This window comes from Bos indicus, chromosome 1 (assembly GCF_029378745.1).
Source record: "Bos indicus isolate NIAB-ARS_2022 breed Sahiwal x Tharparkar chromosome 1, NIAB-ARS_B.indTharparkar_mat_pri_1.0, whole genome shotgun sequence".
Taxonomy (NCBI): domain Eukaryota; kingdom Metazoa; phylum Chordata; class Mammalia; order Artiodactyla; family Bovidae; genus Bos; species Bos indicus.
The window spans coordinates 138,793,724-138,820,195 of NC_091760.1; the positions used below are offsets into that span (position 1 = coordinate 138,793,724).

The 26,472-nt window shown below is 38.6% G+C and overlaps 1 protein-coding gene and 1 pseudogene across 1 annotated transcript in view; one reads left to right on the top strand and one right to left on the bottom strand.

Annotated features, from left to right (window-relative positions):
• The window catches only part of MRPL3 (mitochondrial ribosomal protein L3), a 57,086-nt gene that overhangs the window by 27,234 nt on the left and 3,380 nt on the right, over nucleotides 1-26,472 (top strand). Inside the window, exons 7-9 of the mRNA XM_019962499.2 lie at nucleotides 12,658-12,766; nucleotides 14,761-14,838; nucleotides 17,026-17,103. Of these exons, the coding sequence (XP_019818058.2) occupies nucleotides 12,658-12,766; nucleotides 14,761-14,838; nucleotides 17,026-17,103 (265 nt within the window). The remainder of the gene's footprint in view (nucleotides 1-12,657; nucleotides 12,767-14,760; nucleotides 14,839-17,025; nucleotides 17,104-26,472) is intronic.
• On the bottom strand, nucleotides 1,764-2,238 carry LOC139184567 (ATP synthase subunit d, mitochondrial pseudogene; annotated as a pseudogene).

A 26,472-nucleotide genomic window follows, 5' to 3' on the forward strand; every position in this document is an offset into this window, starting at 1 on the left:
GGCAGAAAGTGAAGAAGAACTAAAGAACCTCTTGATAAAAGTGAAAGAGGAGAGGGAAAAAGTTGGCTTAAAACTCAGCATTCAAAAAACGAAGATCATGGCATCCGGTCCCATCATTCCATGGTGATTAGATGGGGAAACAATGGAAACAGTGGCTGACTTTATTTTTGGGAGCAGATGGTGACAGCAGCCATGAAATTAAAAGATGCTTGCTCATTGGAAGAAAAGCTATGACCAACCTAGACAACATATTAAAAAGCAGAGACATTACTTTGCCAACAAAGGTCCATCTAGTCAAAGCTGTGGTTTTTCCAGTAGTCGTGTATCAATGTGAGAGTTGGACCATAAAGAAAGCTAAGCACCAAAGAATTGATGCTTTTGAACTGTGGTGTTGGAGAAGATTCTTGAGAGTCACTTGGATTGCAAGGAGATCCAACCAGTCTGTCCTAAAGGAAATCAGTCCTGAGTATTCATTGGAAGGACTGATGCTGAAGCTGAAGTTCCAATACTTTGGCCACCTGTGTGAAGAACTGACCCACTGAGAAGACCCTGATGCTGGGAAAGATTGAAGGCAGGAGAAGGGGATGACAGAGGATGAGATGGTTGGATGGCATCACTGACTCTATGGACATGTGTTTGAGCAAGCTCCAGGGGATGGTGATGGACAGGGAAGCCTGGTGTGCTGCAGTCCATGGGGTCGGACACGACTGAGCAACTGAACTGAACTCAAATGATAACATATGGACGTCTGTTTTAAAGTATGCAAGTCTAGTCAATCTGATTTCAAATAACATTGCAGTAAAAGTAAGCCTGTGTATTACTCACATTTTAGTTAGCATGAAACTGAAAACTGGTCTCCTTAGTAACTGGCCTCATCATCTCCTTTCCATTAGAGATTAATTTGAGACTTGTTTCTAATTGAAATTTATTTTTCTCATGTTGTAATAATTATATTTAATTGTTAAGTCTACACTTATATTTTGAGTAATTCAAATTTTTTACCATATACTTTCAGTTTTAATTACTGGATTAAATATACGTTAGAAATAACTTAAGAAAAATTTAAAATGGAAAAACAGTAATTTAAGAAAATATGGTGTTAATAGAATCTATCTACTTGAAGAATGAAATTGTCCACAGACATTTTCTTTTAAGTGACCAGTAACCAACACTAGCAACCCCCCTTTTTTTACATTTTTAAAACATTTATTTATTTTTAATTGGAGGATAATTGCTTTACAATATTGTGTTGGTTTCTGCCATTCATCAACGTGAATCAGCCATGGGTATACATACGTCCCTTCCCTCTTGAACCTCTGTCCCACCCCTGTAGGTTGTCACAAAGCCCCGGCTCAAGTTCTCTGCGTCACGCAGCAAACTCCCCCTGGCTGCCTGTTTTACGTATGGTAAATGTATGTGTTTTCAGGCTACTCTCTCCATTTGTCCCACCCTCTCCTTCACCCACTGTGTCCCCAAGTCTGTTCCCTATGTCTGGATCTCCATTGCTGCTCTGCAAATAGCTTCATCAGGACCATCTTTGTACATTCCATATATATGCATTAATATACGATATTTTTCTCTTTCTGACTTACTTCATTCTGCATAATAGGCTCTAGGTTCGTCTGCCTCATTAAAACTGACTCAAATGTGTTCCTTTTTATGGCTGGGAGCCTCTTCTTGAAGACTTCCTTAAATTGTCTTTTCACTATAATTATCTTTAATGTCCAGAGTTTATAATTCAGGGCCTTCTCCCAGACTGAAGTTTATAAATTCTCAGTTGGCTTGTGAGGCTAGTAGGAGTACTTTTTCTTGTCTGATATGGTTTCTGGGAAAACTTCATTCAAGTCCTCAGTGGTCATCTGATCAAGTGTTATTAAGTTCCTCATCTTCTCCAGCTCTTTCTCATATTCCTCAATTCTGATCTTTGAGAGAGACAGAAATTCAGCACAGCTTTTCACATCTTCTTTTTCTTCAGTGTGTACCTGGGCAGTGTATTTATCCTCTGGCATAGGAAACTTCGGGGCATTAACTCCTTCTCAAAGTCATCTTTCAAGCCAGCCTTTGCCACATTGGCCTTGCAAGCCCAGTCAAGGGCAGGTGGTTTCTCAGGCAGGTTAGCCAACCTGGAGGTATGGGTCTCATTCCAGAATTTCAAGGAATTAGCAGTGGCCTTTGGGAGATAATCTCCCTGAAAGCTACCCAGTCAATGGCTTTTAGAGCAAGTTTCCATCCAACCATCTTGAGGACCTTTATTGACCCGGGGCCCACAGTCCACAACAGGCTTCCTGAATTTATAAAATGTTCCTCTTTTAATGATTACATTGGAAAATTTGCTTACATCGAAAAAATATATATATTTACCTGTGCTGTATTTTTAAATCAGAAATAGTTTTTTATCTAGAGAGTCTGAGAATACAAATTCTATTTAGATTATGTGGGAAAGATCCTTAACATCTAATATATAAAACTTTTCTATCAGAATAATTTTTCAGTTTTCATTATTCTATAAACATTAAGTCTCAGTCTTTGAAATGTATCAGTTTTATGTAATTTATTCTAATTAAAGCCTAGCATGTATAATGATGCAATCCCCACACCACCACAACCACCGCTGGGTAGTGGTACTCCCTAGTGTACTAGGGCCCTTTTAAAGGCTATATCCTTGTTCTGTAACGGCGATTATATTCCACTGTAATTTCTAACAGATGATGGGTTTGGAGGTTCAACATTTTTCCCTTTCTTTCTCTCTCAGTTTTGAGGAGGAAACATCTCTAGATAATGTAGAAAGAGTCACTAATATAAAGTATGACTGTTGATTCTACCCTTAACATGCAGTGTTTAGTCCATTGTTTTCTGTTGAATTCTAGCAGTGCTTATTTTAACTTTTGCGTTTTTCTTTTTTTATGTTAAAGGAGAACTCTGAAAAGAATGAAAGTAAGATAAACAAAAAGAAAACTGTAAATACACATTCTGCATTGTTTAGGAGATAAATGTTAGGTCTCTCTTAGAGAACTTGGAAGACACTGGCGATGGTGATGAGCCCATACTGGTGGGCATGGGACACTTTCCTGCCAGGTGTCTTACTGAACTTTGAATTCATGACAGTGGCATCCCTGAAATAATTGCTCAAATCTCAGATTGAAATCAGAAAACATTTCATTCAGTTACTTAAAAGATTTTTTTCTTTTTGTACATAAGATCATCTGAAAAATCTGTCTATGAGTCTGGGCTAATGAAAACAACCCATATATTTTCAGGCATAATCTTATTACTTAAATAGCAATTTCTGTCATAATCTTATTATTTTTGAAGTTATCAGTGTCATTTAAATTCTCATTACCCTTTGGCTCAAAATAGGAAAAATATGTATGTATGCTCAGTCATGTTCGACTCTTTGTGAGCCAGTGGACTGCAGCCCACCAAGCTCCTCTGCCCATGGGATTTCCCAGGCAAGAATACTGGAATGGGTTGCCATTTCCTTCTCCAGGGTATCTTCCTGACCCAAGAATCGAACCCACATCTCTTGTGTCTCCTGCATTGGCAGGCAGATTCTTTACCACTGAGCCACTGGGAAGCCCAAAGAGAAGCAGCTGCCAGGAGAGACAGACAGGGTACTTACTTTGATAATACCACTGGTAGTAAAAATGAAAGGAGTAGGGAAGAGTTAATTTGGGTTCTTTCATTAAAACATCGAAGTATGTACAGAAATGTTTTCCATCAGAGCCTTCAGGTGATTAAAAAGCTAGGTAGGTTCTTAACAAAGCAGAGACTCTTTTGAGCTGTGTGCTCAGTCCTGCATACTGTTCAAAGAAGGGTGCTTCCACACGGTCAGAAGCTCGAGGGAAAACAAGATACATGCTGCCTTCAGGGAACAATTGTTCTCCAGCCCTGCACATTTTAATAAGTTACTTTATTTACTGGTTATTCAAAGCAGTAAAATTTTAAGCATACTAGTGAAAATTTTTCTAAATGAGTAAACTATAGAGGGAAATAGTCTCTGTGAAAAAACTATGTTTTCAGTCAGTCAAAGTGAGGTGGTCTAGGGAGCGTGGTCAAAGCATGGCTCTGCTTCTCCGAAGCTCTGTGACCTAGACAGCTTTCTTAACCTCTCTGTCACCTCATCTTTGCTGTTGTTCAGTTGCTTAGTTATGTCCGACTCTTCGCCACCCCACGGACTGTAGCTCACCAGGCTTCCCTGTCCTTCAGGGTCTCCTGGAGTTTGCTCAAACTCATGTCCATTGAATCAGTGATGCCATCCATCCATCTCATCCTCTGTCTCCCCTTTCTCCTGCCTTCAATCTTTCCCAGCATCAGGGTCCTTTCCAATGAGTTGGCCCTTCGCATCAGGTGGCCAAAGTATTGGAGCTTCAGCATCAGTCCTTCCAGTGAATATTCAGGGTTGATTTCCTTTCGGATTGACTGGTTTGATCTCCTTGCTGTCCACAGGACTCTCAAGAGTCTTCTCTAACATCACAGTTAGAATGCATCAATTCTTCAGCACTCAACCTTCTTTATGGTCCAACTCTCACATCCATACATGACTACTAGAAAAACCATAGCTTTGACTATATGGACCTTTATTGGCAAAGTGATAACTCTCCTGTTTTCATATGTTGTCTAGATTGGTCATAGCTTTCCTTCCAAGCAGCAAGTGTCTTTTAATTTCATGACTGCAGTCACCATTTGTAGTGATTTTGAAGCCCAAGAAAATAAAGTCTCTCACTGTTTCCATTTTCCCCATTGTGTTTGCCATGAAGTGATGGGATTGGATGCCATGATCTTTGTTTTTTGAATATTGGGTTTTAAGCCAGCTTTTTTACTCACCTCTTTGACTTTCATCAAGAGCCTCATCTTTTTTTCTTTTTCTTTTTTTTTAATGTAAATTTATTTATTTTAACATGAGACTAATCATACCACCTGCCTCATAGCCTCCTAGTGTTAAGGTTGAATGAAATAATGCACATAAGGCTCTTAGCTCAAGATCTGGGATGTAGTAAATGCTCCAAAGTATTGGCTGCTGTCATTATTACTGTTTTTTCATTTGTTTCAAATTTTTTTTTTGGTTTCAAAATTTTAAAGGAAAAATCTATGTTTTCCTCAATAGGAAATATCTTTTAAAATGAATTAACTACATTGAGTTATTTAGAATTCAATTGTGGTATTTTCTAATACATCAAGTTATGGCCTCTTAAACTGTTTTGTATAGCCAAGTAGTAACCTTACAAAGCACTCTAGGTAATTTTAAGAATACATAATACCTGCCACATCTAGAATTTACAGTGTAATGAGGATGCCCTTGAAATAGCTCCATGCTTCTCTGATATGCTACTTTACTTTTGTTTTACTCTGTTTATCAGGAGGCAGTGTGACCTGGGTTGAAAGCATAACCAGATGCTTTCATTTACCAGGGATTTAACCTTGGGCAAGTGGCTTAACTTCTCTGGATACATTTCATTATCTTTAACATAAAGGTTTAGGATTAAATGGTTTCTAAGTTTCTTCTTTTTTTTTTAATGTGGGTTTTTTTTTTTTTTTAATTTTTTATGTAGTTTTTTTTTTTAAATACAGTTGGTTGACAATATTCTGTTAGTTTCAGGTGTACAGCAAAGTGATTGAGTTATATATATATATATATATATATACATCTTTTTTCATATTCTTTTTCATTATGGCTTATCACAGGATACTAAATATAGTTCCCTGTACTATATGGTGGGACTTTGTTGATTATCTGTTGTGTATATAGTAGTTTGTATCTGCTAATCCCGAACTCCTAATTTATCCCTCTCCTACCCTTTTCCCCTTTGGTGACTGTAAGTTTGTGTTCTGTATCTATGAATCTATTTCTGTTTTTTAAATAAGTTCATTTGTATCTTTTTTTTTTAGATTCTACATATTTCTAAGTTCCTTTCGGTTATATAAATCTGTTTCCAAAAAATGATCCCTTGATTTTCCAAGTGGCATAATTCACTGTTTTCTATATTAATGAAGTAATTAATGAACTAATACTCAGAAAACTGTTTTGTCTTTTCATGATGTTACAGAATTATTTGAGTTTTCTGTTTTGAGAAGAGCAGACTGAACTTAGGACAGCAAACATGGTGTCTGGGTTTAATTAGGACAGCCAGAAAATGCTCCCTTCTATAAAAGGGCCCAAAAGAATCACTGCACATTTGGCTCTTTGTCCTACTGAATGAGGGGCTTCCCTGGTGGCTCAGATGGTAAAGGATCTGCCTGCAATGCAGGAGACGCAGGTTCAATCCCTGTGTCAGGAAGAAGGAATGGCAACCCACTCGAGTATTCCTGCCTGGAGAATCCCATGGACAGAGGAGCCCGGCAGGATACAGTCCATAGGGTCGCAAGAGTCAGACACAACTTAGCAACTTAAACAACAAATATTGTATGATCTAGATTTAATGTCAGAAAGCTGTAAGCAGTGTACACTTAGCAGTCATTTGTTGATAAAAATATTCACAGACATTGATAGTTTATAGTTTTTAATGATAGTTTATAGCTTTATAGTGTTTTGACAGAAACAGAATACCTCCTGTCAGGTCATGCTGTCACGAATTCATCCTGGAGAGTAACAGCCAAACAGATCTTCCATGCTAGCTTTTACCTTGTGTGTGATGAGATGCAGAGCACCTGAAACATTCCACGATGACTTACTGTGTGCTCAGGAGCTGTTTTACATCTCTGATTGAATAGGGTTAGACAAAAACACTGCATTGGGTAGAAACTGACTTCAGACATTTACAGGGGTCTTCAGTGGCCAGGGCAAAACTTGGTGAAATTCCTTCAAAATTCCTCAGAGAACTCAGAATGGATGGACTTGAGAGTACTCCTCACTTGTAGACCTTACTTTATCCTCATATACAAGTGTATTCAGAACCATGCAATCAAAGGCAGTTACCCACTAAATAGGGAAATATTTGATGAGTGTGTATTAAATCTTTATATCTGCTGGTAGACATTTAAATGTTTGTCAGAGTGTGACAGAGAAATTAAATTCATAGTAGTAATCTCTGGAGATTTATGGAGTACAGTTAGAAACACTAAATTATGCATTCTCTTCTGCAAGGTTCTTAACAGTCAGACCTTCACACCCTTCCTCCCCTTTTCCTAATACAGTCTTCTTATACTTCTATTAAAAACCCCATTATATATAGCATTTGGAAACTATAGGACCAAATCAAGGAAATAATTATTTCTTCCAGACACAGTTAAAGCCAGTAACAGGGTTACTCTGAGTTCTCAGGATAGGGTGCTGCTTTTAGATGCTGCACAATCCCTGTGCTTCATGAACTTAAAGTACAGTGAGGAGAAACAAGGATAGTGAAGTCTAAATTTAAATCGTATCTTTGAGATTTTTTGAAATTTTGTTTTAGAAAGTATGAATGCTGTAAATAAAGTACACTTTATATGTTTACCTAATTTTCACATATGCTTCACTAGATTTGGACCTTAACATTGTGTTCTTAAATGATTTGAATTTTCCTTTATTTCATTTTTTCTGCTGTCATTAACTAAAAATGGCAGCAGAAAAGGGGTGGGTGAGATTAAAGCATATTATGTATTTTGTATCCCTTTTAGTGAGATGAAGGTTTTATTTTATGCGACCTGTGAAAATCCTATGTTGGAACTGTGCATGGGTATACTAAGTGTATATTCCTTCATTTCCTGCTTTTGTCTTGTTTTTGTTCTCCAGTTGGGTGACAACGGAGAGAAACAAAGGAATAGACACCTGTTCTGCACCCCCACCCCCCACCCCAGAGCAACAGGTGCCTTTTGTTCTCTATGGTCTCAATTCAGCCAGTGATTTGTCACATCATGGGTGTCTTATCCTTTTGTTTAAAGGTTATTTATTGAAGAGACTCCCATTGTACGCAGTATAACAACATGATGTGTTCTAGAACTAGATTGAAAAACAGTCTGTAATTAGCTGACAGTAATTAACACTTTCAGGATACCACTTTGATTTTGTAATCATCTGCTGGTAAAATGAGCTAAATTATCTTCTGAAATTTACCCAGAATGGTTTTTTTCACCAGTGCACACTTGCATGCTCTCTCTGTAAGCAGGAGCTGAATCAGTTTGAGAATTCAGAAGGTACCAACAAACTTTCTACCAAGAATGACCACTGTTAGTATTTTGAAACCATGCTCACTTTAGATTTGGCATTGCCACTCCCTTCCCTTTTTTTCTTTAAAGTGTTATTTGCTGAACAGTATCATAAGTTCAAATAACTTTTTAGGTACTATTCTATTTTTAAATTGCAAAGAATTTATTTTTCAAACACATTCTAAAATTCAGTGTTAAGTTTCTGAAACAAAACTGCAGTGAAATATTTTATTATTTACTTCCTAGATGCTAATCTTGCAAAGTTTATGGTGACTTTCAGTGAATATGGAAATTCATTAAATTCCTACTTTACCTCTTTGATCAAGGATAAGCATTATTTTGAGTTCTTGAGGCCAAAAAGAATTACGTACAGGCATGCCTTGGATATTTTACAGTTCAGTTCCAGACCACTGGAACTGGTAAAGCAAGTCAAACAAATTTTTTCGTTTCCTAGTGCATGTGGGAGAAGGCAATGGCACCCCACTCCAGTACTCTTGCCTGGAAAATCCCATGGACGGAGGAGTCTGGTAGGCTGCAGTCCATGAGGTCGCTACGAGTTGGACACAGCTGAGCGACTTCACTTTAACTTTTCACTTTCATGCATTGGAGAAGAAAATGGCAACCCACTCCAGTGTTCTTGCCTGGAGAATCCCAGAGACGAGGGAGCCTGGTGCACTGCCATCTGTGGGGTCGCACAGAGTCGGACATGACTGCAGCAACTTAGCAGCAGCAGTGCATGTAGACGGAGAAGGCACTGACAACCCACTCCAGTACTCTTGCCTGGAAAATCCCATAGGCGGAGGAGCCTGGTAGGCTGCAGTCCATGGGGTCTCACAGAGTCAGACACGACTGAGCGACTTCACTTTCACTTTTCACTTTCATGCATTGGAGAAGGAAATGGCAACCCACTCCAGTGTTTCTTGCCTGGAGAATCCCAGGGACGGGGAGCTTGGTCGGCTGCTGTCTATGAGGTTGCACAGAGTCAGACATGACTGAAGCGACTTAGCAACAGCAGCAGTGCATGTAGAAGTTATGTTTACACTGTATTATAGTCTGTTAAGTGTGCAATAGCATTATGTCTAAAAAAAAACAATTTATGTGCCTTAATTTAAAATACTTCTGGCTTAAAAGAAACTGTCATCTGATTACACAGGGTTGCCACAAACCTTTCAAATTGTAAAATCCACAGCATATGTGGAGCACAATGAAACAAGGTATGCTGGTCAGTGTATACCGTAAGTGATGTGTTAGTTGATTAATGTGAAAAAAAACTACATTTAAATTATTCATATACAAATAGCTTTGACCTGTGATTTGATAATATTTAGCTGTTATATCCTATACATATTCATATTGTTTTTATGTTGATATTATCTTGATTTGTCTAAAACAAGTCATCTTAGTCAGGTGGGCTTATTTACTTCAATCCATTAATCTCTGATGATTATTTATTTAGTGATGGCTTTGTTAAATTAAGGAAACATAACAGTAAAAAATGTTGACATATTAATATCTAATGAAAGGTAGAGAAATTGTTTTTATCTTCAGTTCAGTTGCTCAGTCGTGTCCGACTCTTTGTGACCCCATGAATTGCAGCACGCCAGGCCTCCCTGTCCATCACCAACTCCCGGAGTTCACTCAGACTCACATCCATCGAGTCAGTGATGCTATCCAGCCATCTCATCCTCTGTCATCCCCTTCTCCTCCTGCCCCCAATCCCTCCCAGCATCAGAGTCTTTTCCAATGAGTCAACTCTTCACATGAGGTGGCCAAAGTACTGGAGTTTCAGCTTTAGCATCATTCCTTCCAAAGAAATCCCAGGGCTGATCCCCTTCAGAACGGACTGGTTGGATCTCCTTGCAGTCCAAGGGACTCTCAAGAGTCTTCTCCAACACCACAGTTCAAAAGTATCAATTCTTTGGTGCTCAGCCTTCTTCACAGTCCAACTGTCACATCCATACATGACCACAGGAAAAACCATAGCCTTGACTAGCCGGACCTTTGTTGGCAAAGTAATGTCTTTGCTTTTGAATACTCTATCTAGGTTGGACATAACTTTTCTTCCAAGGAGTAAGCGTCTTTTAATTTAATGGCTGCAGTCACTATCTGCAGTGATTTTGGAGCCCAAAAAGATAAAGTCTGACACTGTTTCCACTGTTTCCCTATCTATTTGCCATGAAGTGATGGGACCGGATGCTATGACCTTCGTTTTCTGAATGTTGAGTTTTAAGCCAGCTTTTTCAACTCTCCTCTTTCACTTTCATCAAGAGGCTTTTTAGTTCCTCTTCACTTTCTGCCATAAGGGTGGTATCATCTGCATATCTGAGGTTATTGATATTTCTCCCGGCAATCTTCATTTCAGCTTGTGTTTCTTCCAGTCCAGCGTTTCTCATGATGTACTCTGCATATAAGTTAAATAAGCAGGGTGACAATATACAGCCTTGATGTACTCATTTCCCTATTTGGAACCAGTCTGTTGTTCCATGTCCAGTTCTAACTGTTGCTTCCTGACCTGCATACAGATTTCTCAAGAGGCAGGTCAGGTGGTCTGGTATTCCCATCTCTTTCAGAATTTCCCACAGTTTATTGTGATCCACACAATATGCCTGAAAGAGTCTTAAAACTCATTCTAGGCATTTCTTTGTACCAATCGTCTGCATATATTTGACAATCAGAGACAAACTTTAATACTGTTTGAACCTTAGTATTGTTTCTGTCTACAATGCATAATGTTTCTCTAGTTAGCAGAATTTGAAAATAGAATGGTTTTGTTTAAAAATTGAAATATTAGACTTTTAAGAAATTGTTCGTGTCTGATTTTATTTTTCCATTGGCTTTTTTTTTTAATTTTTATTTTTTTATATATATATATAATTTTTATTTTATTTTTAAACTTTACAATATTGTATTAATTTTGCCAAATATCGAAATGAATCCGCCACAGGTATACATGTGTTCCCCATCCTGAACCCTCCTCCTTCCTCCCTCCCCATACCCTCCCTCTGGGTTGTCCCAGTGCACCAGCCCCAAGCATCCAGTATCGTGCATCGAACCTGGACTGGCGACTCGTTTCACACATGATATTATACATGTTTAAATGCCATTCTCCCAAATCTCCCAACCCTCTTCCTCTCCCACAGAGTCCATAAGACTGATCTATACATCAGTGTCTCTTTTGCTGTCTCGTACACAGGGTTATTGTTACCATCTTTCTAAATTCCATATATAGGCGTTAGTATACTGTATTGGTGTTTTTCTTTCTGGCTTACTTCACTCTGTATAATAGGTTCCAGTTTCATCCACCTCATTAGAACTGATTCAAATGTATTCTTTTTAATGGCTGAGTAATACTCCATTGTGTATATGTACCACATCTTTCTTATCCATTCATCTGCTGATGGGCATCTAGGTTGCTTCCATGTCCTGGCTATTATAAACAGTGCTGCGATGAACATTGGGGTACACGTGTCTCTTTCCCTTCTGGTTTCCTCAGTGTGTGTGCCCAGCAGTGGGAATCCTGGATCATAAGGCAGTTCTATTTCCAGTTTTTTAAGGAATCTCCACACTGTTCTCCATAGTGGCTTCTGATTCAGACCTTGAAACCAAGATCCAACTTCTCATCTTGCTGAGCATTTAGGGCATTATTAATATTTTATTTCATGTTATATTGTATATACCTGCCTAGAGTTTTAAAACACAATAGCCTGAAACAATAAGCATTTATTACCTCACAGTTTCTGTGATCATGGCTCCCAGTACAGCTTAGCTGGGTGCCTCTGGCTCAGAGTCTCTCACGAAGCTGCAGCCGACTCATCACTCAAGACTGCAGTCGTCTCTGAGTTCAACTTGGGGATAATTGCCTACAAGCTCATTAATGTGGCCACTGGTGAGCAACAGGCCCACAGTTGTTGGCTACAGAGGTCTTTGCTGCATGACTCTCAATAGGATAGCTTATGTTATGGCACCTGGCTTCTTTCAGAGCTGAGAGCACAGAGATGAAGCCAGTCTCTTTGTAATGTAGAGTCAGAGGTGATGTTTATCACTTCTGCCATAGTTTATTGCTTAGAGGTGAGTTGCTGGTCTACACAGACTCAAGGGATGGTGATTCATCATACAGGGGCATGCATGCTGGGGGGTAGGGGATTTTTGTTTGTTTGTTTTGCTTTTTTAACTTTTATTGGAGTACAGTTGCTTTATAGGAGGTGGGGAGCTTAATGATTGCCTGCGGCATCTCTTGCAAGTACCTTGAACTTCTAAAATGTCCCACTTTTACTGTGTCGTTACATAGGATTAGGATGATAGAACTTCTGCTTAACTTGCTGTTGTCTTACGATCTTTATATAGAATGAGACTCCAGGAAGTGGTGCAATCAGGAGAAAGATAAAGGCATGTTCATTTGCAATTTTACTTATATGGCCTTTTCTAGTTATTTAGATAAGGAACTTTGCTGAAACTCTAAAATACTATCAAAGTATGCAGTTGGGGATATTTTACCTCTCTTCATTATGTAAATTGTAACCGATTTATCTTGCTCAGTATTGGTAAAGGTTTTCAAGGTGTCATGAAAAGATGGGGATTTAAAGGCCAGCCGGCTACTCATGGTCAAACAAAAACCCACAGGAGGCCTGGAGCTATTTCAACTGGTGTAAGTATAAGTTAGCGATCCTCTTTTTAGTGGTGAAGATTCAGCTTTTGTGCATATGGTGCTTTGGTCTGTCTTTAGGATCAGGTCACATAATTTGAATCTTATTTCAGTTGGGTGCTAGTAAAAGTCACACTTCTATGGGTTCTGGCCTTTTTTACTTTCCAAAGCCAGACTTGAATTATCTGGTTATGTCCTGTGTACTTACAGCCAATGTTCTCAGTACTGTCTGCCTACTTTCTTTCCCATCTCTGCCTCCCATGCTAAACTCTGAAGTCCACTAAAGTGATCAGGGATCAGAGTGCCCTTCCATCTGGCTTCACTGGTTCCTTAACAGATTTGTTTCTGCCTTAAAAGAGACCATTGGTAAAAGTTGTCAAGGACAATATAATGATAAAGGGGAAAGTAGTAGAGAAAGAAATGAGAAATAGACAATAGGGGCATAGGAAGGAGAGAAGGAGTTTTCTACTACTAATTCAGCCCTAGTGAACACCTCTCCCAAAGGTATAGCCTGAAGAACCTAGGGGAATGTTACTCTTTGGAGCATCAGAGGATGCAAGGTTAATTCTAAAGCTTGATAATGTATTCTACTTCTTATAAGAGAGATACAGTTGAAAAACACTCTTGAGTTAATTTCTCACCTAGCAGATTGTGCTGTCAAGCTGTTTAATTTTTTCCACTCTCTTGGCAAGGATGTTCTCTCATCCATTGCTAATGGAAATATAAAAGATTGTATTCTTTATGGGGGGAAATGTGGTGATATCTAACAAACTACCCACGTATTTGCTTTTGACACAGCAATCCTACTTCTCAGAGTTTACCCTAAAGATATTCTCCCCAAAATATAAAGATGCATTTGTACAAAATTAGTCATTGTAACATTATTTGTTATTTATAACCATAAATGTCCATACCTGGGAGTCGGGATGAACTCATCTGAACTCCCAGGTATAGTGGAATACTATGCAGCTGAAAAACAAACAGCAAGGTCATTGTGAAACAATGACGTGATTTCCAGGATATAACAAATGCACACGTTACCTGCTTATTTTTGCAAAAAGAAGGATGAAAAAGATAAACCAGAAACTAATAAGATTGATTGCCTACTAAGGATGAGTTAGAATAGCGTTGAAGAGCTCAATAGTGGCAGGAGTGACACTGAAGATACACTTTTTTATTACACTTTTTACTTTGGAACCATGTTAATGTTTTACATATTCAAAGTAAAATAAAAACAGGGGTGGAGGGATCCATAAGGAAATATAAGAAAATAAACCTATTTCAGATGAGTAACAGACCCTCACTAAAATGGAGGTCTAGAGTGGACTAACTCAAGTAACTTGTGAACACAGTTGTTGGCTGTCTACCCAGAATCTAAACTTAAAATGTTCTGTGTGCAACTATTGAGTTCTAATTATGTTTTTTGAAGTAGTGTTAATTAGCCATTCTGAGATAATTTCCTGTGAACTGTAGGATTGACCAGATGAATAAATATAATGATAATGGAAGCCAAGTTTCTCACTGTTAGAGATAACTGAGTCTGTCCTTCAGTCACTCTGCAGAAAGATAGTAACATCAGAAGCAGGGGTGGGAGAGTAGGACCATTCCAGCTGCCGTGGATGGATGGAGTTCAAGTCAGTTATTACAGAAGATTGGTGAGAACAGGCCAGGCAGTCCACATTTTTTCTTTGAAAGATATTGAGATGTGTTTGTATGTCCTTCTAAACACCTCATTTGCTGCTCTCTTGTTACTGAAGTTTTCTCCTAAAGGTGTTCTCCGTCTGTGCTTTTATTGTTCTAATCTAATTAGAAAGGGAATTTTCTAGGGGTAAATGTGACTAAGTCCATGTTCAGTTTTTTACTGGGGCCTAGCAAAATGGGGGGAGGGTGTGGAATATTTTTATGACTTATTTCTTATTTGCATTTTGGTTAGATTGTTACTGTTGGAAATTGAGAGGCACTACTTGAAAAGTGCTAATTTGGGTTCTCTTCTTTAGGATGTTGCCAGAGTCTGGCCTGGAACTAAAATGCCTGGACAGTTGGGGAATGTGGATAGGACAGCATTTGGACTAAAAGTAAGTTTCTGGAGCGACTCTTTTTAGGAATAAATTAATGCCTAAATGCAAATGCAACAGTATATGTATTTAACATGTGTCAGTGTATGGTTTTACAATTATTGAGGGGTGGGGCTATATGAGCTGTGTGTGTATGTGTGTGTGTGTGTGCATGTGTTGGAGTTGCTATCATATGTATACATTTAACATCCAAGCCTTGGAAAATGCACTCATTAAAAAGAAAAAGTTAATTATATATTATTTGACTTGAAAGATTTCTACAAGGTGTATGTGAAAAAATAAATATTCAGAACATTATGTGTAATACTCTTATAATAAGCATAAGCTCCCTACATACATGTTGCCACACCATGTAAACACAGAGTAGATGGTTATATACCAGATTATTTTTTATTAAATGTCAAATGTGTGGGTGGATGTGGGTGAGGAAAAGAAGAGAGGGAGACAATAGAGACAATCAAAATAGGAAAAAAAGTACTAAAAAAGCATTGTGTTATACATCCATTGTGAAATAATTATATATTTAAAAGAGGGGAGTTAAATTCACTCTCTTTGACCTTGAGGAATATATGTAATATCTAAGTGAAAATGAGTTGTAGATATTAGGTGGCATATAATTATATTTTTATTAAAACAACTAATCTGTGTATATGTGTGAAACACATAGAAAGTACATGAAGAAAATAAGCCATTCAAAAGAACCACCTCAGAAGATAATCATTGGTAACATTTTGGTGCACATTCTTTCATTCTTATTCTAGATATATATTATTTATAAATTTTAATCAGCAGAAGTTTTTTAAATTTTATATAATTAAAAATAATAAATTTTTAAATTTATATAATTATTTTTCCTCTTCTATTACTTTTATATGTGCCAGTTCAGTTCAGTCTCTCAGTCGTGTCCAACTCTTTATGACCCCATGAACTGCAGCATGCCAGGCTTCCCTGTCCATCACCAACTCCCAGAGCTTACTCAAACTTACGTCTATCGAGTTGGTGATGCCATCCAACCATCTCATCCTCTGTCATCCCCTTCTCTTCCCACCTTCATCTTTCCCAGCATCAGGGTCTTTTCCAATGAATCAGTTCTTCACATCAGGTGGCCAAAATATTGGAGTTTCAGCTTCAGCATCAGTCCTTCCAATGAGTATTCAGGACTGATTTCCTGTAAGATTGACTGATTTGATCTCCTTGCAGTCCAAGGGACTCTCAAGAGTCTTCTCCAACACCACAGTTCAGAAGCATCAATTCTTCGGCACTCAGCTTTCTTTATAATCCAACTCTCAGATCCATACATAACTACTAGAAAAACTGTAGCTTTGACTAAATGGACCTTTGTCGACAAATCTGCTTTTTAACATGCTGTCTAGGTTCGTCATAGCTTTTCTTCCAAGGAGCAAGCATCTTTTAATTTCATGGCTGCAGTCACCATCTGCAGTGATTTTGGAGCCCAGGGAAATAGTCTTTCACTATTTCCATTGTTTCCCCATCTATTTACCATAAAGTGATTGGACCGGATGCCATGATCTTCATTTTCTGAATGTTGAGTTTTAAGTCAACTTTTTCACTCTTCTCTTTACACAGACATCTATTTGTATCTACTGTGTGTATTTTCTTTTCATGTGTGCATATGTGTGACAGGAGAGATTTCAGTTTCCCTAATATTTAACATTTACCCATGAGGTATAGGTGAAACTGGATTTTCCCCCAAACCTTTTCTCAGTACTATTTCTTGACCATTCTCACTTGTATAAATGTTTTCCCCACATTTGTTTGAAGGCCTGTTTGAAGGCCATCTGCTTAGCACACTTTTTAAAAAAATTAGACCCAGAGAGATGATGGCTTCCCAGTTTCTAGTTGCAAGCTCATATTAACTAAAAATAAACTTGAATTTCCACTTGTTACCCTTAATGGTACCAGCAGAATATTGAGATATCCTAGTAGTCTTGATTTTTCAGTCACATTTATACTTAAAATGAGAGTTTTCTACCACTTACATGAGACATGTGTTGTAGTATTACAACACAAGTCATCCATAGGATTTGAAATTTTTATTCTCATCCAATATTTTGAGTTGCTAACATGATTATGACTCCAGGCTACTTATAGCCTCAGCTTTTGTATTAATGTAAGTGTATTCTCATTACTTTCAACTCTTAAAGTTTGATTTTATTTCTACTTTAGGTATGGCGAATAAACACAAAACACAATATAATCTATGTCAATGGTTCTGTACCTGGACACAGAAATTGCTTAGTAAAGGTATGTGTAATGGTCTTTATTTTCTCTTGTTCAGAGATGTGGATGTGTGCCATGAGTTCTCTTCTCACCCATATGTGACTTGAAAATAAGTTGCTGTTTCCCCACGTGTTCTTTGCTAATTTTTCTACTTATGTAGGAGCACCTGAGTGAGAAAATTGCATAAAATAACCTATAGGTTATGTCTCTAAAACCATAAGCCCACACAAAGGGTAGGTCTAAGAGGCTCTTTAGAAATACAAAAAGGTTATTAGCAAAACTACTTATTAAAAATAACAATATATCTCCATCCTTCCAAAAACTTTTTCATTTTTAAAGAGTACTTTGACATGGGAACTGGAATTATGTGAGGTGAAAGTTAAATGAGAGTCAACAGGAAAGGTGGTTTGAAGTGAACATTTTGAGAGATTTATTATTATTACTAGCATTGTTCTGTCTTTTCCTTGAAAATGCATTTTTGTGTTCAAACATGAAGATAAGAAAACATGTTGTATGAGATAGACTTGAAAAAAATTCTTAAGCTCTTAGAGACATTTTTTCCCATCAAATAAAAACAAAATAAATATTCAACCTGGGATTTAAGTCAACATAATACAAAATGAGAGATAACTTTTGAATTTTGAATTGTCCATTCTGAAAAGTGAACTTGTAGTAGAAGTGTATCAGCAGCTCCCAGAAATAGGCTCTTCATTATTCTAACAAGAACAACAGAATAGGCTGAAACTTAAATCCTAGATTTTTCCAGTCAGGTCAAGTAGGTTGCATTACTAGCATAAGGTACCAAATTTGTTTCAGTCTTCAGTTCAGTTCAGTGGCTCAGTCGTGTCCGACTCTTTGCGAGCCCATGAATCGCAGCACACCAGGCCTCCCTGTCCATCAACGACTCCCAGAGTTTACTCAGACTTACGTCCATCAAGTCAGTGATGCCATCCAGCCATCTCATCCTCTGTCGTCCCCTTCTCCTGCCCCCAATCCCTCCCACCATCAGACTTTTCCAGTGAGTCAACTCTTCACATGAGGTGGCCAAAGTACTGGAGTTTCAGCTTTAGCATCATTCCTTCCAAAGAAATCCCAGGGCTGATCTCCTTCAGAATGGACCGGTTGGATCTCCTTGCAGTCCAAGGGACTCTCAAGAGTCTTCTCCAACACCACAGTTCAGAAGCATCAATTCTTTGGCGCTCAGCTTTCTTCACAGTCCAAGTCTCACATCCATACATGACCACTGGAAAAACCATAGCCTTGAGTAGACGGACCTTTGTTGGCAAAGTAATGTCTCTGCTTTTGAATATGCTGTCTAGGTTGGTTATAACTTTTCTTCCAAGGAGTAAGCGTCTTTTAATTTCATGGCTTCAGTCATCATCAGTCTTACAGTAATTAAAATTCACTTTCTGACTTACCTGGTGGCTCAGATGGTAAAGAATCCACCTGCAATGCAGGCGCCCTGGGTTCGATCCCTGGGTTGGAAAGATCCCTGGAGGAGGGCATGGTAACCCACTCCAGAATTCTTGCCTAGAGAATCCCATGGACGGAGGAGCCTGGTAGGCTGCAGTCCATACGGTCACAAAGAGTTGGGCATGACTAAGTGACTAACACTTTGACTTTTCTGGAACTCTTCACTTCTTTGAATTCTCATTTTTTTTTTAAGGGAAAAAAATACATTTGATTAATTATTGCAAGATTTGGGCAGGTTTTTGTTTTTTGTTTTGTTTTGGTTTTGGTTTTCAGGTTTTTAGGTTTAGGTGTTTCCAAGCTCCAGGTCACCCAAGTCATACTGGTACTGGAAGCCAGCAGATTATCACTGTGCTTCTCCTAACATTTTGGCCTCAGAATTCAATGCATTCCTTTCTCCAGATTTTGTTACATCATTTTAAATCACAACCTAATAAAAGAGAAAAAAAGGAAAATGACCATTTTTCATAATAAATTATACTAGATAGCAGATGACATTTTAAACATTGCCAAATCCTCCTTTTCTCTCCATTTGCTGTATACAGTTCTAGGCTAGCTTCCAGCTAAGAACTGCTCAGGTTTACCTCACTGTTGTCCTTGACACCAACAGGGATGAATAGGTCAACTACCTTGAAATACCATATGTACAGGGTTCAGATCTGGTTGTTATAAACAGTTTACAATCAACAACACTTACTATTTAGATTTTCCATCCACTTCAACAAAGATTGCTTCCAAAAACTCAATCCACTTAATGACTGGTGGCTTGCTATCACTGAAGATGTTCAGAAAGTACACTGAGGGCAATTCCAAAAGAGGAATCCAAATACATTTTGAGAAACTGTACCATCAGAGAAATGTCTGGCCACTTTGAAGTGTTAACACACTAGTAAATATATTTCCAACAAACAGATTTTGATAAAAGAACTCATCTTGAAAAAAGTCTTTGAAATATACTATCCTTTAACTGTCTTTATATTAAAGTGTGGGTTTAGGGGAGTGTTTTGTGGGTTTGTGCTTTAAATGTCAGAAGTTTGGTAAATCTTCTGAAACTATTCACCCCACTTTGTCCATTCTTCCCAGTGATTCCATAGCAGGTGAATAAGCCCCTTGTCCTTGGGGGTCTAGGCTCTTCTTCCTGGACAGGCAGCCGCATCAATTCACTCACTCCACGGGAGCTTTTGGCTCCATCAGAATACAGAGTACTAGGCTGCCAATAACTTTTTTTTTTTTTCATTCTAAAGTTAGTAAGTGTCTTAGGGATAATAAAACCTGTTTAATCAATGTAAGCTTTTTGTTGTTGGAATTCACTAAATGTATTGAGAGCCTAAAGAACTGTTTTCTACAACATAATGTACTTACTATGCATGTGTACTTGTCCCTATATCCTGATTTATAATGTGAGTTTATTTTCAGTTTTGCCTGTTTCGTGTGTGTGTTCTACCTCCAGCTTTCCTAAAAAGGATTTGAACTGGTTTGCCAATATACGTAAATATAAAAGAATGAAAGAGAGAGTCCTGAAGGCAGGGAAATAATAAAGCCAGTGGTAAGATTCAGTACACAAAAACATGTACCAGCAACTTTGGCAAAAGATAGTGGAGTAGAGGGACCTTGAGTTCACCTCTTATGAGCATACCAAAATCACAACTAACTGCTGACCAACCATCAATTTAAAAAAAAAAAAAAGACTGGAACCTCCCAAAAAAGATACTCGACATCCAGTGGTATAAAGAAGAAACCACAATGAGATGGTAGAGTGTGCACTTGTGATATAATCAAATCCTCTACCACCTGGCTACCCACAACCTGGAGAATGAGTATATCACAGAAGTTCTCCCACAGGAGTGAGTTCTGAACCTCCCCAGGCCTGACATCAGAAAGGAGCTCCCAGAGCATTTGGCTTTGAAGGCCAGCAGAGCTTGATAGCAGGAGCTCCACAGGACTGGGGGAAGCAGAGACCTTACTCTTGAAGAGAACATGCAAAATCTCATGTGCACCTGAAACCATGGCAAAAGCAGTCATTTCATAGGAGCCTGGGTCAGACCTACCTTGTGGTCTTGGAGGATTTCCTAGAAGTTGTCAAGCAGCTGGGTTCAACATGGGGATGTAAAAACCTGTGGCAGATATATTAGGGAGTATTCATCATGAACTATCATTGGAGGCTGATGTCTTGCTTGGGTCATTGGTACAAAGACCTGGCCCCACCCAACAGCTTGTAGGCTCCAGTGCTAGGACACCTGGAGGCCAAGCAACCAAGTGGGCAAAGACACAGCAGCATCCATCAACAGACAGGCTGCCTAAAGACTTCCTGAGCCCATAGCCACCTTTGGACATACCTCTTGATACAAGCCTACCCACCAGAGGGCCAAGAACCAGTTCTACCTATCAGTGAGCAGTCACCAACCGCTCTCCCTTCAAGAAGCCTGCACAAGCTTATAGAGCAGCCCCATCCAGCAGGGGACAGATACCAGAAACAAGAAAACTAAATCACACAGCCTGTGGAACTGAGTCTGCAAACAGATCAGATTGTCCGCTGGGGGCAACTGGTTCCTGAGCCTTTGATGATGAGCTAGGAGTGTACTGCTGGGATACACAGGACATCCCATATAGAGGGCCACTTCTCCAAGATTGAGAAACCTAACTAACGTACCACACACAAAGAAATACAAGTAGAAATTTAGACAGAATGAGGCAACAGAGGAGTATGTTTCAGATGGAGGAACAAGATAAAACCCCAGAAGAATAACTAAGTGAAATGAAGTTTAGGCATTGTATTCAAGGAGTTCGAAGTAACGATTAAAAGATTATCCAAGAACTTAGAAAAAGAATGGATATGCAGAGCAAGTAGTTAGAAGTTTTTAACAGCCAGAAAATAAGCAAACAGAGATGAATAATGAGGACAATTGAAGAGACCTTTGGGCTAACATCAGAAACACTAACATTCTTATTATAGGGATCACAGAAGAGAGAAAGGGCATGAGAAAATATTTGAAGAGGTAATAGCTGAAATTTTCCGTAACTTGGGAAAGGAAACAATTACCCAAGTCCAGGAAGTGAAGAAGGCAATGGCAACCCACTCCAGTACTCCTGCGTGGCAAAACCCATGGACAGAGGAGCCTGGTAAGCTGCAGTCCATGGGGTCGCTAGGAGTCAGACACGACTGAGCAACTTCACTTTCACTTTTCACTTTCATGCATTGGAGAAGGAAACGGCAACCCACTCCAGTGTTCTTGCTTGGAGAATCCCGGGGATGGGGGAGCCTGGTGGGCTGCTGTCTCTGGGGTCTCACAGACTCCGACACGACTGAAGCGACTTAGCAGCAGCAGTAGCAGCAGGAGGTGAAGAAAGTCTCATATAGGACTAAGCCAAAGAGGGACACACCAGGACACATAAGAATCAAATTGACAATAATTAAAGATATAGAAAATATTAACAGCTACTAGGGAAAAACTATAACATACAAGTGAACTCCCATAAGACTGTCTGCTGATTTTTGAACAGAAATTCTGCAGGCCAGAAAAGAATGGCATGATACATTTAAAGTGATGAAAAAATCTATGAACAAGGATACCCAGCAAGACTCTCATTCAGATTTGATGGAGAACTCAGAAGCTTTACAGACAAGCAAAAGATAAAGATTTCAACATCACCAAACCAGCTTTATAGCAGATACTAAAGGAAGTTCTCTAAGCAGAAAAGAAAAGGCCACAATTAGAAACAAGAAAACTATGAAATGGAAGAGCTCACTGATAAACAGTGAGCAGACATACAGTAAAGGTAGGAAATCATCCATGCGTACTAGTTGGGAGGTTAAAAGACAAAAGTAGTAAAATCATCTGTATCCACAATACACAGTTAAGGTATACATAAAACAATTAGATGTAAAATATGAAATCAAAAAACAGTAATCACAGGAGAAGGGTACTAATGTGGGGTATATAAAATGCAATTGAAATGACAAAATCAGCAACTTAATCCTGTGTATATAGCTGATGTATCAAAACCTCATGGCAATCACAAACCAAAAATATATAATATATATATACACAGATAGCTTTACCATCTGAGCTGTAGGACTTCTCCATAGTTCAGATGGTAAGAATCTGCCTGCAATGCAGGAGACCTGGGTTCAATCTCTGCATCAGGAAAATCCCCTGGAGGAGGAAATGGCAACCCACTCCAGTATTCTTGCCTGGACAATTCCATGGACAGAGGAGCCTGGCAGGCTACAGTCCATGGAGTTGCAAAAGAGTTGGACACAGCTAAGTGACTAACACATACACAAAAGTAAAAGGAACCCAAACATAACACTAAAGGTAATCATCAAATCATAAGATCAGAGAACAAAAGAAAGTGGTGTGGGGGAGACCTACAGAAGTCCACAACAGTTAACAAAATGACAATAACATATATTGATAATTACCTTAAATGCAAGAGTACATCATGAGAAATGCTGGACTGGATGAAGCACAAGCTGGAATCAGGATTGCTGGGAGAAATATCAATAACCTCAGATATGCAGATGACACCACACTTACAGCAAAAAGTGAAGAACTAAAGAGCTTCTTGATGAAAGTGAAAGAGGAGAGTGAAAAAGTTGGCTTAAAACTCAACATTCAGAAAACTAAGATCGTGGCATCTGGTCCCATCACTTCATGGCAAATAGATGGGGAACCAAGGGAAACAGTGACAGACTTTATTTTGGGGGGCTTCAAAATCACTGCAGATAGTAACTGCAGCCATGAAATTAAAAGACACTTGCTCCTTGGAAGAAAAGCTATGACCAACCTAGACAACATATTAAAAGGCAAAGACATTACTTTGCCAAGAAAGGTCTGTCTAGTCAAAGCTATGGTTTTTCCAATAGTCATGTATGGATGTGAGAATTGGACCATAAAGAAAGCTGAGTGCCGAAGAATTGATGCTTTTGAACTGTGGTGTTGGAGAAGACTCTTGAGAGTCCCTTGGACTTCTAGGAGATCCAACCAGTCCATCCTAAAGGAAATCAGTCCTGAATATTCATTGGAAAGACTGATGCTAAAAGCTGAAACTCCAATACTTTAGTCACCTGATGCGAAGAGACCCTGATGCTGGGAAAGATTGAAGGTGGGAGGAGAAGGGGATGACACAGGATGAAATGGTTGGATGATATCACCGACTCAATGGACATGAGTTTGAGTAAGCCCCGGGAGTTGGTGATGGACAGGGATGCCTGGCGTGCTGCAGTCCATGGGGTCGCAAAGAGTTGGACACAACTAAGTGACTGAATTGAACTGAAGGGGATTAATTGCCCCAATCAGAAGGCATAGACTGGCTAAATGAATACAGAAACTAAACTTGTATATGTGTTGTCTAGAGCAGACCCACTTCAGTTCTAGAGACATGCAAACTGAAAGCAGTAGGATGGAAAAAGGCATTCCATGCAAATGGAATTAAAAGGAAAGCTGAAGTAGCAATATTCATATCACACCACTTTTAAAAATAAAGAAATGTTGAAAGAGACAAGGAAATTACATAATGATCAAGAAAAGAAGATGTAACAATTGTGAGTGTATACACACCCAACATAGGAGCACCGCAACAAGTAAGACAGATATTAATAGACATAAAAGTGGAAATTGACAGTAATACTAGTGGGGAACTTAAATGCCCTCTTACATCAATGGACAGATCATCCAGACAGAAAAATCACTAAGGAAACACAGGCCTTAAATGACACATTAGACCAGATGGAAATACACGTTTCAAGGGCACATGTACCATTCTTCAGGTTTGGTCGTGTGTTGGGTCACAAAGCAAGCCTTGGTAAATTTAAGAAAACTGAAATTGCATCAGGCATCTTTTCTTATCACAGTGCTATGAGATTAGAAAGCAACCAGGGAATTCTCTAGTGATCCAGTGGTTAGGACTCAGCACTTTGTCTGCTGAGGATGTGGATTCATTCTTTGGCCCTGGAACTGATATACCACAAGCTGTTTGGTGCAGACAGTGAAAAAGAAAGCAACCACAAGAAAAAAATCAAAAACATAACATGTGAAAGCTAAACAATATGCTACTAAACAACCAATGGATCACTGAAGAAATAAAAAAATACCTAGAGAAAAATGAAAATGAAATCATGATGACTGAAAACATATCGAACAAAAGCAGTTCTAAGAAGGAAGTCTGTAGCAGTACAAACTTGCCTTAGGAAATAAGAAAATATCAACATAGCTTTATACCTAAAGCAACTAGAGAAAGAAAAACGATTGAAATCCGCAGTTAGTAGAAAATAAGAAATCATGAAGATCAGAGCAGAAATAAATAGACACTAAAAAAAAAAAAATGTAGAAAAGATCAATGAAACTAAAAGCTGATTCTTTAAAAAGATAAACAAAGTTGATAAACTTTTAGCTAGATTCATTATGGGGAAAAAAAGGAGAGGACCCAAATCAGAAATGAAAAAGCAGAAGTTAAAGCCTATACCACAGAAATACAAAAGATCATAAGAGGCTGCTACAAGCAAGTATTACAGAAGGAAATGGCAACCCACTCGAGTATTCTGGCCTGGAGAATCCCATGGACGGGGAGCCTGGTGTGCGTCCATGGGGTCGCAAGAATTGGACACAACTTAGCGACTAAACCACCACCACAAGCAAGTATATAACCATAAAATGGACAACCTGGAAGAAATGGACAAATTCTTAAGAAGATGCAGTCTCCCAAGACTAAGCAAGGAAGAAACAGAAAATATGAACAGACCAATTACCAGTACTGAAATTGAAGCAGTAATTTAAAAACTTAACAGACAAAAGTCCAGGACCAGATAACGTCACAGAAAAATTGTATCAAACATTTAAAGAAGAGTTAACACCTATCCTTCTGAAGCAGTTTCAGAAAATAACAGAGGAATGAGCACTTCTGAACTCATTCTGTGAAGCTACCATCACCCTGGGTTTCCCAGGTGGTGCTAGCAGTAGAGAACCCACCTGCCAATGCAGGAGACGTGAGACTCAGGTTCAGTCCCTGGGTTGGGAAGATCCCCTGGAGAAGGGCATGGCAACCCACTCCAGTATTCTTGACTGGAGAATTCCATAGACAGAGGAGCCTGGCAGGCTACAAGTCCATAGGGTCACACAGAGTCAGACACGAGTGAAGCAAATTAGCACACATGCACCATCACCCAGATACCAAAATCAAAGATAATTACAAAAAAAGAAAATTACAGGCCAACATCATTGATGATCATAGATGCAAAACTCCCCAATAAAATAAAATTAAAAAAATCTAGCCAGCTGAATCCAAAAATACATTAAAAGGATCATACATCACAATCAATTGGGATTTATCCCAAGGATGTAATGATTTTTCAGTATCTGCAAGTCAATTAATATTATACAGCACATTAACAAGTTGAAGAATAGAAACAATATGGTCATCTCAATACATGCAGGAAAAGCTTTTGATAAAATTCAACATCCATTTACGGTAAAACTCTCCAGAAAGCAGCCATTGAGGGTACCTGCCTCAACATAATAAAGGCCATATATGACAAACCCACAGCTAGCATCATAATCAACAGCAAAAAGCTGAAAGCGTTTCCTCTAAGATCAGGCAGAAGACAAATACCCACTCTTGCCACTTCTATTCAACATAGTTTTGGAACTTCTGGCCACAGCAATCAGAAGAAAAACAATCCAGACTGCAAAAGAAGTAGTAAAATTATCAGTGTTTGCAGATGAAATGAGACTGTACATAGAAAATCCTGAAGATGCTATCAGAAAACTACTAGATCTCATCAATGAATTTACTAAAATTGCAGGATACAAAATTAATACACAGAAGTCTGTTGTACTTCTTTACACTAACAATAAAAATCAGATGATAAAATTATGGAAATAATCCCATTTACCATCACATCAAAAAGAATAAAATATTTAGGAA